Source organism: Mustela erminea, chromosome 8 (genome assembly GCF_009829155.1).
Source record: "Mustela erminea isolate mMusErm1 chromosome 8, mMusErm1.Pri, whole genome shotgun sequence".
Taxonomy (NCBI): domain Eukaryota; kingdom Metazoa; phylum Chordata; class Mammalia; order Carnivora; family Mustelidae; genus Mustela; species Mustela erminea.
The window spans coordinates 104,277,919-104,291,492 of NC_045621.1; the positions used below are offsets into that span (position 1 = coordinate 104,277,919).

At 53.0% G+C, this 13,574-nt stretch overlaps 1 protein-coding gene across 4 annotated transcripts in view; it reads right to left on the minus strand.

The window, feature by feature from the left end:
- Positions 1 to 261: 261 nt before the first annotated feature.
- Positions 262 to 13,574, minus strand: part of TFCP2L1 (transcription factor CP2 like 1) — a 57,645-nt gene continuing 44,332 nt past the window's right edge. For 2 of the 4 annotated variants that reach the window (XM_032353904.1, XM_032353903.1), the window contains 7 exons: positions 12,477 to 12,525; positions 12,291 to 12,384; positions 10,259 to 10,349; positions 9,137 to 9,240; positions 5,867 to 6,009; positions 1,658 to 1,709; positions 262 to 732 (listed from right to left, as the gene is read on the minus strand). In XM_032353904.1, coding sequence (XP_032209795.1) covers positions 686 to 732; positions 1,658 to 1,709; positions 5,867 to 6,009; positions 9,137 to 9,240; positions 10,259 to 10,349; positions 12,291 to 12,384; positions 12,477 to 12,525 — 580 coding nt within the window. In that variant the 3' untranslated portion in view covers positions 262 to 685. Of the gene's footprint in view, positions 733 to 1,657; positions 1,710 to 5,866; positions 6,010 to 9,136; positions 9,241 to 10,258; positions 10,350 to 10,463; positions 12,385 to 12,476; positions 12,526 to 13,574 lie in introns of those variants that run through there. The other 2 variants (XM_032353902.1, XM_032353901.1) reach the window with 1 other exon arrangement.

Genomic DNA, 13,574 nt, shown 5'->3' on the forward strand with positions numbered 1-13,574 from the left:
GATGTACCTGGGAACAGTTTTTTCTCTCTCTCCCTCCCTCCTAATGGCGTAGACCCAGGTCTGGTGGCAGGTCCTACACATGGGCTGTGCTATATACATGGCAAATGCAGAGACTGGAAAACCCATCTCTGGGCACTGGGGCGGCAGGTCCTTAGAAACAAGAGTCAAGGTGAGAGAAGCAGAAGGCACAGAATAAATCCCATTCCCATCAATCCAACCAAGAATCAGAAAGATGATGCTCACCAGGGTCTCTGAGGAGGCAAACCACCTACATCCATCCAGCAGTCCTTGTCAACGGGAAGGCTGGGGGTGAGCCAGGGCCTTCCCTGGAGGCAGGGGAGTGGTAGAAGGATACAGGGGCACCAAGATACCCAAGAACTAGCAGGGTTTCAGAGAAGATGTCCCCGCTACGTGCCTCTTTAGAACAGCAGGCAAAGAACAAGGAACCATTCAAAAGCTGGAGGCCAAGAGGAAGGGAGAGAGGAGCCACTGGCTTTCTGCATGCCAGAGACTGCACCCCCGGGTTTCTGCTGGTTACTGGTCCGTGGTTTTCACAGACTGGGCCAAGTCCCTCCTGGTCACAGCTTGCCAGGGAGAGGCCGCAGCTTACAGTGGTGCAATCTCTACATCCGAGGGAATCCACGGGCTGGGGTGGGAGGCTCTCCTTTACACCCGATACTTCTGCTTAGAGGCCACATTTCAGGATGATGTGGTAGCCATCATTGCTCTCGGCTGTGAAGAGAAACATGGGGCATTTTTCAGGTGAAAGGCATGATGCCATGACCTTGGGGAATCAGACAGGGCATGGTACTGGGGTACCAGGCAGAAGCCCTGCCATGGATATTGCCTCCAAATGTAATTGCATGGAGTGAAGTGTGCTAACAAAAACAGGTATTTTTAACACATGCCTTCACATGCCTTCTGCCTTATTGAGTTTCTTTCTGCCAATGGGCCTTTCTACCATCGCTCTAGGCCCAAGAACTCCATATTCAAGAAGGCTCCGTATTCAAGGCGGCTTTGGACAAACTGTGGTTCTCAGAGTATTCTGACCCCCAGCAATCTGAAGGCGGCTGCTGGCTAGATCCAACAGAACAAGGAAGAGAGGGCTGGCCCTTTCACCATTCAGGGTCTATGACCTTGTTGGAGGGCTTTCATTCTAATATACTCCCTACATTTACCTGCCCCACCCAACCCTATCATCACCATATATGGTGATATACCCTCACCCAGACCTAGACTAGATCACAGCTAGTTCCCCCTTCCTCCTGGCACCAAGAGCTCCTTCTCAGACCCCTTCCTCAGGGGAACCTTCATGCTCTTCCACTGCCCCAGATCCCTGACCCACTAGGCCTGTAGGCTCAGCTGCTGTATTCCACACTTGCACCTCCTGGAGACCCCCACTGTGGAAAAAGTCAACCGCACCTTACTTCTACTCAGGCACTGAGTTTATAGAGCACACGCTGCCTGGCCAGATTTCCCTTTCAGAACTGACTTTGGAACCAATCTCAGAAGTTCTCACATCGCTAGGGCAGGCTTTCAGAGCAAGTATGTGTTCCTTTCCCCCAGAGGATGTTGCCAGATGTCTCTCGAGGGACCCACTGTGCAGGCAGGCCCCACTTACGTAGACAAGAAAAAGGGGTGGGGTGGGGGGCTTTACCTTTTAAGGTACTGAGAATAAAACAAGACTCATCTTGGAAATTCTGCACCATCTGAAAGGCAAAAAGAAAGACCATGTTCCTTCAACCATGAGTTCATAATGTGAAAAGCCACACGGCGACACAAGAGCCCAGCCACCACAGCAGGCAGAAATAAGTCACCATATTTGCACAAATGCAGGGAAATGGTTCCACTTAACATTCACTAAGGAAACACGAAACAAGATAAATGTACAAAATGATCGCCATCGTAAATAACAGAAACTGAACATAAAGGACAGAAAGGAGCCAGGCAAGGAACCAAAACATTAACATGGTAGTACAAGACTGCATGTTTGTGCGCTTTCGTTTCCCTTTCTCGTACTTACTGAGACCTCCAATCCCTATATGGACACATTATAGGAGCATGTATGTGTGTTAACAGCAACAAAGAGAAAACTAAAGTGCTTAAACACACACACACACAACTTGGTAATTAGTATTTCTGCGTAGCAGAGTCCTATGAGGACCAATACAAACATAACCACTCCTTGTGTCTACAAAGTGGCAGGAAAGGAACGATTATTCAGCCGCCCCTACAGTTCTCATTTTGATTACCTACCAGGTGACCTTGAACAAGTCAATCTTTCCCCTTCAGGTCTCTAAGCCCATCTGTAAAATGGGGTTGCTCCCATGCAAAAGAAGAGAACCAGGATATAGAAATTAGAACTGGCTCCCACTGCTGGTGGAATGTCTCTACAACCACTTTACAAAGCTGTCCACATGATTGGTATGCTACTCCTTCCGGCCAGAGTTCCAAAGAAACCCCTGCATATGGTTTCTCCAGGGGTTTCTCTAGAACCACCTAAGAATGTTGACAGCAGCACTGGCTGTTAAGAATGGAAACTGGAGGGGTGCCTGGGTGGCTTAGGGGGTTAAAGCCGCTGCCTTCGGCTCGGGTCATGATCTGAGGGTCCTGGGATCGAGCCCTGCATCGGGCTCTCTGCTCCACAGGGAGCCTGCTTCCTCCTCTCTCTCTGCCTGCCTCTCCACCTACTTGTGATCTCTGCCTGTCAAATAAATAAATAAAATCTTTAAAAAAAAAAAAAGAATGTTAACTGGAGGGCCACCCCGCTGGCTCAGCCCCAAGAGCATGCAACTCTTATCTTGGGGTTGAGTTGGAGACCCAAGTGAGGTGCAGAGATTATGAACATAAAAACTTAAAAAAAAATAAAAAAAGCGGTAACTGGAAACCGCCCCCATGTCAATCAAGTTATTTTTGTGACCTCATCACGCTATGCCATCCAGTGGGCCAGGGGCCTCTAGCAGCACCTAAACACATCAATCTCAAAGATATTAAGTGAAATGGAAGAAAGTCACAGAAAAACATGCTATTATTCACCTACATGAAGTTTTAAAATGGGCAAAATTAAGCAATACACTGAGGAACTGGGGATGATTACTACAGAATTCAGACCAGCAGGTGGAGAGGTAGTGTGGAAGAGGAAATCAGCCCACAAAGAGGCTTCTAACAGAATCCTGAATCAACCCGAGTGTCAGGATTGGGCACTTCTTCCTTAAACCGTAAAAATAAGTTCCATATATTCCTTGCACACATATGCTGTACTTCACAATACAAACAGAAAGAATACTTAAAAAATAAACAACAAAAAAAACCTTAAACATACCCGCAACACACACTATCTAACACGCAGCAAAACTCCTTTTCAAATTAAAAAATGCCACCCATATGTCATTGCCTCCTCTGGATTACTGCCCCCAAATCCTGCAAATCCATCCACCTGTGGACCCCTGCCCCTCCCTGCAGGGCCTAATGATGCATGAAGTACATTTATTCTATACTGCTGGCCTGCTCCCTCTGGGGCTCTTGGCAGCCCAGCTACTTGGGCATGCAAGGCCCTACACACATCCCACACGGGCTTAATCAGTAACTCCCTTGTTTAATTAAGTGCCCTTGCACCTCGGGGGCCTGCTCCATGTTTGGCCGGACTGCCTCCAGCACTCTGGGCAATTAAGAACCAAAGGTTTCCAATTGATTCAGGGTTAAGAGGCAAGGAGACTTCGGGGAATAAGAATTGCCTACTTAGTGGAGGTTAGCACTGTGGTTCTGTTCTCTGCTTCACTTGCTTCACTGCCCACTCGGGAGGGCAGGGGCGAGCCGAGGAAGGGACTTCCCGCAGGCACCCGTGACATGGCAAGGGTTCGCACATTCTTGGCTTTTGTCTTCACCAAAGAAACTCATTCCTGTGCCCCCACGGCAGCCCACTGCTCAGGTGTCTGAACCTCCCGGGGTTGTTCTCAAGGAAGTGCTCAGGTCAGGAACTCTGAGCTTCATTCTGTCTGTGAAGTGAGGGTAGGGAAACAGCTGCCTGAAATTTAAATGGAATGCTAGGGAAGAATTCTGACCCAGGAACCAAAGGAGCAAGTGCCAGATAAATAAATGTACAGCTGGCTTAGGAACCCACGCCTAAACAATGCTCAGGCCCAAGAGAGATGCCTTCTCAAAACATTATCCAGCAGGTTCACATCCAAGCAAGCCAGTACAAACTCCTCTAGGGAAAGAGTAGGGAAAAGAGGTGCCTTTTGCGTTTGCCCTCCGCTATTTTAGATTTCTTGACACTAAACTGTGAATCACTTTTTTTTTTACAGATTTATTTTTAAGTAATCTCTGCACCCAACATGGGGCTCAAACTCACAACCCTGAGATCAAGAGTCTCATGCTCCCCCAAATGAGCCAGCCAGGTGACCCATGAATTGCTTTTTAATTCAAGAGGAAGGAAACCACCACCGGTTTGCCAGCCTCCAGGACTCAACTCCCATGAAATGGGGGGCACTCCTATTTAAGGGGCTCAGGTAACTGTAATGTAAAGTGGCAACAGGATTATCACCAATAATGTCAATATATCAACTACACAAGCCTTACAGTTTATATACTGTCACGTTTAAGGATTTCTCCATCACTTGCTCCCGAAAGTTCAAAGTGCCCAGCATCGTCAATTACCACCACCACAAGCTTAACCGGTGTCTCCCAGTGCCTGACACGGTTTTCTCATGTTATCCTTACCACAACCTGCTCAGTGGGTATAATTATCCCCGCTTTACAGATGTGGAAATGGAGGCTTAAAGGGGCTAAGTAAACCTGCCCAGGGTTACTCCGCTCCTAGCAGCAAGGTCCGAGTGGGGACACGTGTGATTCCAGAGCCCACATTCCACTCCCCCAGACTACATTCATGTACCATTTCCTCTATAGTCCTCTATACAGATGCTCTCAGAGCTCCCAGTATTAGCTTGCTGGGGTCTTCTGGAGACTCAGGGTGCCCAACCAGCATTCCCATCAGCCCCACTCTGTTTCTCTAAAGGCTTCATTTCCGGGAAGGTGGGCCAACCTAGCCATCTGACTACAAGGCTGGGCTCTGCAGCTGGACACCAGGATCCCCACCCTAGCTCCACCCTTTATCAGCTATGTGACCTGGGGCGATTTACTCAGCCTCTCTCAGCCTCTCTGTGCCTCAGTCTCCTCTCTGTGAAATGGGATTTCACCCCATTCATAGGGAGGCTGCCAGAATTCAATGAGTGGCTACACATGCACTTAGGACAGTAAGCAGCAGATAAATGCAGGCACTCCTGACTATTATCATCAAGAGGAAGGGTCCAGGATAGAACAAGCTTAAGCAAGGCATCAGGAATGCCTAAATGTAGATGCAAATCCTCCTCAGCCATGAGTGGGATCAGATCACTCTGTGCCCTCTGCCAGCAGCTTCTTGTGGCCCACACATGTCTACGCAGCCCAGGGAGACCCAGGAAGGCCATGGCATCTTTGCCGGTCAGCAGAGGAAGGCTCTGTGCTCCCATGTGACCTGCCTCCTCTCCATCATCCAGCCTGCAGTCCATTCCCCCCATCCCTGGGACCTCCCCCTCCTCCAGCCGCCCTGACTTCTTGGAGTCCTGACTGTAAGCATTCTGAAGGCAGGTTTGTGCCACCGTTCCTGCAAGGCACACGGCTGAGGATGGGAGGCAGAGTGGATACCAGATAGCTTATTCAGAGCCTCAGAACTCTTACCCCTGCACTCCAGAGGCAGCCAAGGGCATGTGGCATGCAGATAAAACAGGCAGAAGTCATTCCCCAACCCCAGAGGGAGCATTCCTGGTGCCTGTCTGCCATGCCTCCCTGTAGCCCCAAAGCCATGAGTGGAGGTGTGGGCAGCGCTCACCTCATTGCTCACCACCACGTGGATGCCTGTGGGGCCCTGCCGGTAGACTCGGTGGATATGCTGGGGGGAGATGCTGTACAGGTTGGCGATCTTCTCAACCAGCTCCAAGGTAGTCAGCTCTTCCAAGAAGATGGCATGGTACACTAGAGGGCAAGGGACACGGCCTTCTATAGAACACACCCTGCTTTCTAAGGAGCTTGCCTACCCCCAGCCCCCAAGACAGTCATTCAGTTTTAAGTATGCTTGTGCCCAGACCCATTCCGTGGGACCTGGCTTTAATAGGCACCAAGCCTCTCGACCGCCCACCGGCAGGGGGAAGGCAGCCAGGCTATGGTTCTGCATTCCTGTACTAGTCCCTTTGAGGGGATCTTACATAAAACGGAGAATTCCTGCATCCACCCCATACCCAATGATGCCCACGGCGGGGCAGAGGCTGGAGGGAGATCGGCTGGCAGAACTCTGTATTTCTAACAAGCTGCTAGTGATTCTGACTTGTGACCAGATGCACACCCTTGCAGGAATGAGAAGAAATCATGCATCCTCTTTCCTTTCTTCCCATGGCTTAGAGGGGTCACTGGATGGCTCCAGGAGACAAAGAGTGGGATTTAAGAATAACTGCTCCTTTTAAAATATTTTTATTTAAAATCAATTAACATATAGTGTATTATCAGCTTCAGAGGTAGAGTTTAATGATTTATCGGTCTTAATATAATACCAGCGCTCATTACATCACATGCTCTCCTTAATGCTCATTATGCAGCTACCCCACCACCTCACCCCCTTCTGTAACGGTCAGTTTGTATCCTAGAGTTAAGAGCCTCTTATGGTTTGTCGCCCTCTCTGCTTTCACCTTGTTTTCATTTTCCATCCCTTCCTCTATGCTCCTCTGTTTTGTTTCTTCAATTCACCAATAAAATCATGTAACTGTCTTTCTCTGATTTATTTCGCTTAGTATAGTATCTTCTAGTTCCATCCGTGTCACTGTAAATGAAGATTTCATTTTTTTTTGATGACTGAGTAATATTCCTGTGTGTGTGTGTTTGTGTGTAACCACAACTTTATCCATTCATCTGCCAATGGACAGCTGGGCTCTTTCCACAGTTGGGCTACTGTGGACATTGCTGCTCTGAACACTGGGGTGCACATATCCCTTCAGATCTGTAGTTTTACATCCTTGGGTAAGTACCTCGTAGGGCAATTGCCAAGTCATAGGGTAGCTCTATTTTTTAACTTTTTGAGGAACTCCATACTGTTTTCCAGAGTGGCTGCACCAGCGTGCATTCCCATGAGCAGCGTTAAGAGGTACCCACAAGGGGTAACTGCAACCTGACATCACAACGGGTCTCATCCTTGCCCTTCTCCACAGCACAAATGCCACTCCACCCCAGCATTGTGGCCACAAGGGGAAGAGAGGCCCTGGGAGCATCACCTCCCTGCTGGAAGCTAACACCAACCTGGAGGCTGGAAATGCTTCCTTACGGGAAACCCAAACCGGCCAGGGAGGAGGCAGCTCTGCAGGGGCCTCGGGGCAGGAGCCTCCACACTCGGTGGCCTCAAGGTCCTCAAAGGCAAAGCATAACTGGACAGAACTAGAGGTTCCCTAACTCCTACCTCATCTGAGGAACGACTGGCTTCAGAAGGCCCTGTGTTTCAAACGCATGCATGCATGTGTGCGCGCGCACACACACACACACATGCATGCACACATGCTCCGAGGCCACGGCATTCCAGCCACACATCAGACTGGCCGTCCCAGGCTTTCAGACGGGCTGAGCGGCCGTCAGGTCCTGTGCAGAGTGTGTGGCCACCCCCCAGCCCCCAGTGTGGACAGCAGGTAAGGAGGCCAGGGCCCCCTCTCTAGGACACTCTTCTGTGACAGACTCCAGCGGGCTTCTGCTGCACTGTCAGAAGGGCTTGGGGCAGCCGAAGGGTCCATGGGACACTCCTCTGGACTCCTCCCGAGCCACCTCTCCTCCGGGGCCATGCCAGCAGCAGTCTGGGATACGAGGCTCTAAACTAGGCCATCCCAGGATCACACCAACTCAGCCACAGGAGAAGCCAGCCCTGGAATAATCCGCACGTCCTGGGGCCCCAGGGTCTGTGCCCGGGCAGCACCAGCACTCAGGGCCTCTATGAGCATGAATCACAAGCTATGCTGGAGCACCAGGCTGCCCCTTCTGCCCCCAAGGCTCAGGATCTGACCCTCACGGGCAAACAGCTGAGAAGCTGTGGGAGGACCTAGTCATCGTTCATAAATGTCCAGGGGCCAGACGGAGGGCTCAAAAGCCAGTTCTCAGGGTCCCAATGTTTGGGTCCTGGCTCTGCTACACACAACGCTGTCACCTGGGGTACAGTGACCCACCCTGTGCCTCAGTGTCCCCCCACCCAGGGAAATATTCCCAACAGTACCTACAAGGAAACGCAAGTAAGTGAGAACACGGGAAGGAAGCTCTGTAGACGGACTTAGGGAGTCTTCCTACTCCACCAGTGCTCCCCCATTCTCTGCAGACATGCACAGAGGAACATGGACTCTACAGCTTGAGACCGGCCGCTGGCCAGAACCGCAGAATGCACAGACGCTCAGAAGGCAAAGTAAGGTGCTTTGCTATACATGCCTTGTCTCACCGAAACCGCCCCATCTCGGGGGGTAGCGTCACTATCTGTATTCTGTACATGCAGAAGCGGGTGCACGGGCCCTGGTACCTTGCCCAAAGCCACACAGCCAATACGCAGCATGGCCAGCCCTGGTGCCCACACTCAGCTGACCTCAAAGCCTCTGTCCTCTCACCAAACTGCCAACCCTACAAAGTCACATGCCCCTGAGGCACCCTGAACTAAGCCACCAAACCAAACGGGAAAGACTGGTCCGGCTGTGGGGGACACCACAGGAGGAAGTACTATGGGAATCCAGCCATCGAGCGGTCACTCATCACCAGCCTGGGAGCCCAAAGGCCTGATTCCCAACTCTCCCATGAGTGGCCAAGTAAGTGCCTATGGGGGGAGGAGGACGCATCCCCTCTCTGAGCCTGCTCTCCAGGCAGCAATTAAGTAAGCTAGACTAGCCGTTCTGAGAGAGGACTTCCACCTTCAACATTTTAATCCCAGGAGGGAGTTTAACAAACACTCATGCTGCGAGAAAGCTGAGTGAGGTGGCTCAGTGGACACATTCTCGGCAAGAGGACTCACACTGCTGCTGAGTCTTCCTGTGACCTGGCCACCCAGAAACCAGCCCCAGGCTGGCAGGGCGGAGGCAGGCCCCTCCCAACTCACCACAAAGACTGCTGTCCCCACCACCGTCCCGCTTCTGCTGCAGCGGCGCTCGGTTCTGCTCCAGCTCCTGACAGACGTAAATGGTCATCTTTGGCCTCACATTCCTGGCAGGAGGAGGGGAAATAAACAGCAGGTACCGGGGGAGGGGGCTAGCGGGGAGAACATTCCAGAAATGTTCCAGAACACAGGGTGGAATTAGCAGACAGAAGGATTCAGGGAGAAGAAAGGAGACCGCCAGATGCAGAAGGCCTTTGTATGGGCCTCCACGGCTTCAGGCAGGCTTGCCTAGAGGCAGCAGGATGGCCAACCCTTCCAGATCCTGTAAGCTGCCATGAGGGCTCTCGGTCCAGACACCCGTCTCAAGACACAGTGTTTTTCAGGGCGGTAACAAGAGCAAACACTTTCTCTGGCTTACCCTGCCCCAGGAACCATTTCCAGAACTTCACGTGCCTCCCTCATTCCATCTCACAAATGTAGGGCACTGGAACCACAGCCCTCATCTTATGGAGGAGGAAACTGAGGCTCACAGGGGTCAGGGCTTTGGTCTAGCGTAAAACTCAGAAGAGGCAGATCTGAGATGCACACCCAGGCCCTCGCCCTCACTCTAAAACTGTGCTATCCATGTGTGACAGGGAAATGAGATTTAAAATTCACTCGGTCCATCACACTAGCCTGAGACAAAGCACCCCTCAGCCACGTGTGGCCAGGGCTGCTGGACTCAACAGCGTGGCACCCAACATTTCCACCGCAGCTGACCCAGCCCTGCTCTCAGGTCTGCTCAGAGAACAGAGAGCTGCACCAGAGTCCCACCCCTCCTTCTGAAGGAGGCGGCTGGATGATGCAACCAGCTGGGCACCTGAGGGGAAGGCTGAGGGGCTCAGATCCAGACACCAAGGTTCCAGCCAAACCGAGAAGCAGGAGGAACCTGCAGGGAGGGGTGAGCTGCAGCAGGCTCAGCACCCCCCACCCCCTCCATGGCCCTGATCCCCTCTCACGGGACCTCCTCCCTGCACCTGCTCCAGAAGAGCCCTGTCCCCACCAGAGGGCCCACATGGCAGCATCCAAGTTGCTGAGATGGGGCTCCCTGCCATACCCTGCATCCAGCTGGAAACTGATACCCACCGGCCTTTGATGGCATTGAAGAGTCTGATCCCATCTGCAGGCCCACAGATCTGGACCAAATCCTCCCGAGACATCTTTAGCAAGTCAGCACCTAGGCAGGAAAATGGGGCCACCCGTTAGTGGGAGACACAGGAAAGCTTCCGTCCTCAGGCACCTGCAGACACTGCACTGCGGACAGGGAAGAGTGGGGGACAGTGGAACGTCTGCCACAGAGAAACAACAAAAAGCTAAACAAAGGAAATCACAGCCCAAGAGCTGAGTGGTGTTCTCCAGCTCAGCAGAACAGACGCGCATTTACAAAAGCCGAAAGGTCCTCACCAGCTGTGCCTGCCCGTCCCTCCCTCCATACCGTTTAGCGCACTAACACAAGCACACGTAACCCAGCACAGGACACTGAGGACCCATGCTCGTCGAAGTGCAGAAGTGCACAGCTCCCTGCCTTTGGCCTCCTCAGTGCAGCCGCACTCCGGGACACGAACGAGAGGCAGACGTTCCCACCTCCCACTGGCACCTCCGCCAGTCTCGCCCCCACCTCTGGGGAACCACCGTCCTGACTCCTCATCTCCTTAAACTTTGCCTGAAACTTTGAAATTTATGTAAGGGGAACGGACAAGGATGCACTTCTCCTATGTCCAGCTCCCTCCCTCCCAGTTCTGGTTAAGGGCTCATTCATGCCCATGATTACATATTCTTCATCGCACGAATATAACCTTAGTCCCATGTCCATTCTCTGCCGATGGGCACCAGGGTTGCTCCTAGCTGGGAGCGATGATGAATAAAGGTCTATGAACATCCTTACCGTGGATGCAGTCCCGTCCTCAAAGCCCAACAAGTCCCCTAGAGCCTTGTGCCCTAGGACTCTCCAAGGGACAAGTATGCTATCACCTTCCACTGAAAACCAGCCAGCAGTCACGTGGCCAGGAGCAGTAACATCCAACCCCTTTTTCCTGCCACAGTTCAGAGACAGTTTCAGGCATAATTCTGTAAGCACAAAGGCTCCCTCTACATGACAAGTAGAAGCCAAAATCCCTCCACTGTTCTACTAGGCCTCTCGGTCCCTTCTGACCTCACCTTCCCCAGTCCACTTGGCCCCACTCACCTGGGTGCCAGGCTCTGTGGCCTCACCACTGGGTGCCAGGCTCTTGTGGCCTTTGCACTTTCTGCCTCCTTGGACATTTCACTGTCCCCCGTACCCACTTAGCTCCCTTGCTCCCCTGGACCTAGCCTCTGCCCAAGAGCACTGTCTCTCTTTGGCACCCCAAAAATGGCAGCATCCCTCCCTGCTCCTCCCCAAAACGAGCCAGGCCCCTCCTCTGAGACTGCCCACCACCACAGGGTCACGCAGCACTGAAACATGGGGTCCGCACACCTGTGCAGACTCAAAGCTACAAGCTCCCTCAGAGCTCAAAGGAAGCCCCGCCAAAGTTGAGCTCAAAGATGACCGTGAGCAGTTTTCCTTCCACTGTCACTGACGTGCATGGGAGCCACTGTCCTAGTTCTGGTCAATACTTTACTCCCGTCGTTCTGGACTGCCTCGACTTGGTGGCAGGGTTCACCGCTCTGCTTACCGCTATGACCCACAGCCTCGGCCCTAGGTCTCTGTCAGACAGCCCCACCGGTGAGGGCTTGAAGGAAGCCACAGCTTCCTCTCCTCCCTGTGGCTTCACTGTCATCTCCCAGGTCAGGGCTCCAGAGAAAGTGTGACACACGGGTGGCAGGGTGGTGGGAAGAGCCAGAAGGCTTGCCGAGTGTGCCCCAGCCCACCTGGTGCAGGGGGCCCTTCCGGGGCAGACTGGGACCCACCCTAGAGGACCCAGATGGTCCGCCCTGAAAGCCACACTCGACTCGAAACTCCCAACAGACAGGACCTCCTCCTTTAGCACTTGGCTCAGGGTCAGCAAGTGAGTGAGTGACCCATGCCATACCGGGTCCCAGCCCCGCAGGCAGTGCGGCCAAGTCCAGGAAGCCACCTGGCTTTGTGATGTGTTTCTGGGATCCCCATGGGTTCTACCAACAACACAGAGATGCGCACCCGAGAAGCTGGCGAAGAGCCGGCAGAACTGTGAGAACCTGTTTCGGTGGAGCCACTGCTGGGCGTCCTGGATCGAGGCTGACGGAAGCAGGTGCTGCAGGCAGAGAGACAGGAGGGGCCTTGACATGAGCATGCCGGGTCACCCCAGGGACACACAAGCTGGAGAGCCCAGCGGCACACACTTACATCACTGCCCAGCGGCACGGTCTCCACCGGGTGCGTCGGAGAACTATTCCTGCAAAAAGAACCAGAGATCAGTCACAGGCACAGCCCCCTCTCCCAATGTGGCGCTCCTCCTCCCCTCATGGAATGGCCCTCACTGCAAATGTAGCAGGGCCTCAAGAATTCCCCAGGTCAGAGACATGTTGGCAGAACTGCCCACGCAATCCCTCAAAATCCCTGACCAACCCTCCAGGGCGGACACGACGTTCTGGCTGGCAACACAGCACAGCTAATGAGCACCCCTCTAGCCTGAGCTCAGGGTCTACAGAGTCTCCCACCCCACATCCCCGCCAGCCTCAGCCCCAGGGGAGAGCAGGCTACCCAAGGATCCCCAAGCACCGTTTGGGTGCCCAGACAGCAGCAGCCCAACCCCTGTCTGCAGAGGCAGAGAGGGCTTCGGGCTCCAGGGAGGGACCTGCCCTGAACAGGGAGCCGCAGTCTGGCACCCACTGACGAGGAGAATATGGTCATGGCTGGAGGCGCCTGCCCTCCTGCCAGGGCTCACTCATGGGGAAGGCACACCTGAACACCTGCATTTTTAAGTTAAGAGGAAGATACAGTTTTAAATATAAATGACCCTCCCAGACAGAGACTGGAGAAGGCACGAGGGACGCAGGTGTCTCACTGATTTAAACTGACAAGCTGGGGTTACTCTGTGTGTACCTTACCACACAGTGACACTAAAGAAAAGGCCCTCGTTGGGATGACCCGCAGACGGGTCGCTGGTGACAAGAGCTGCCCTCTGTGCAGTGTCCATGAGGCGCACCGTCCCCCAACCCTGCACCAATCCTCACCCCCTGCTAGTGGAGAACATGAGGCTGCGGAAGGTTAAGAACTCACCACTCACTCCAGAGTTGGGGATTTAACACTGGGTCCACCTGAATCTGAACATGACACCTAGGCTTTGTGTCCCTGCCCTTCTCAAGGAAGCCCCTTGTGACCTTGTGAAATCAAATTCACGGACACACCCATTCTCCCGTTAGTCAAGGTCTCTGGACGCCAAGCACAGGGCTCTGAAGCGCCCACAGGTTCCACACCTACCTCCTAAACCTGCCATGGGTC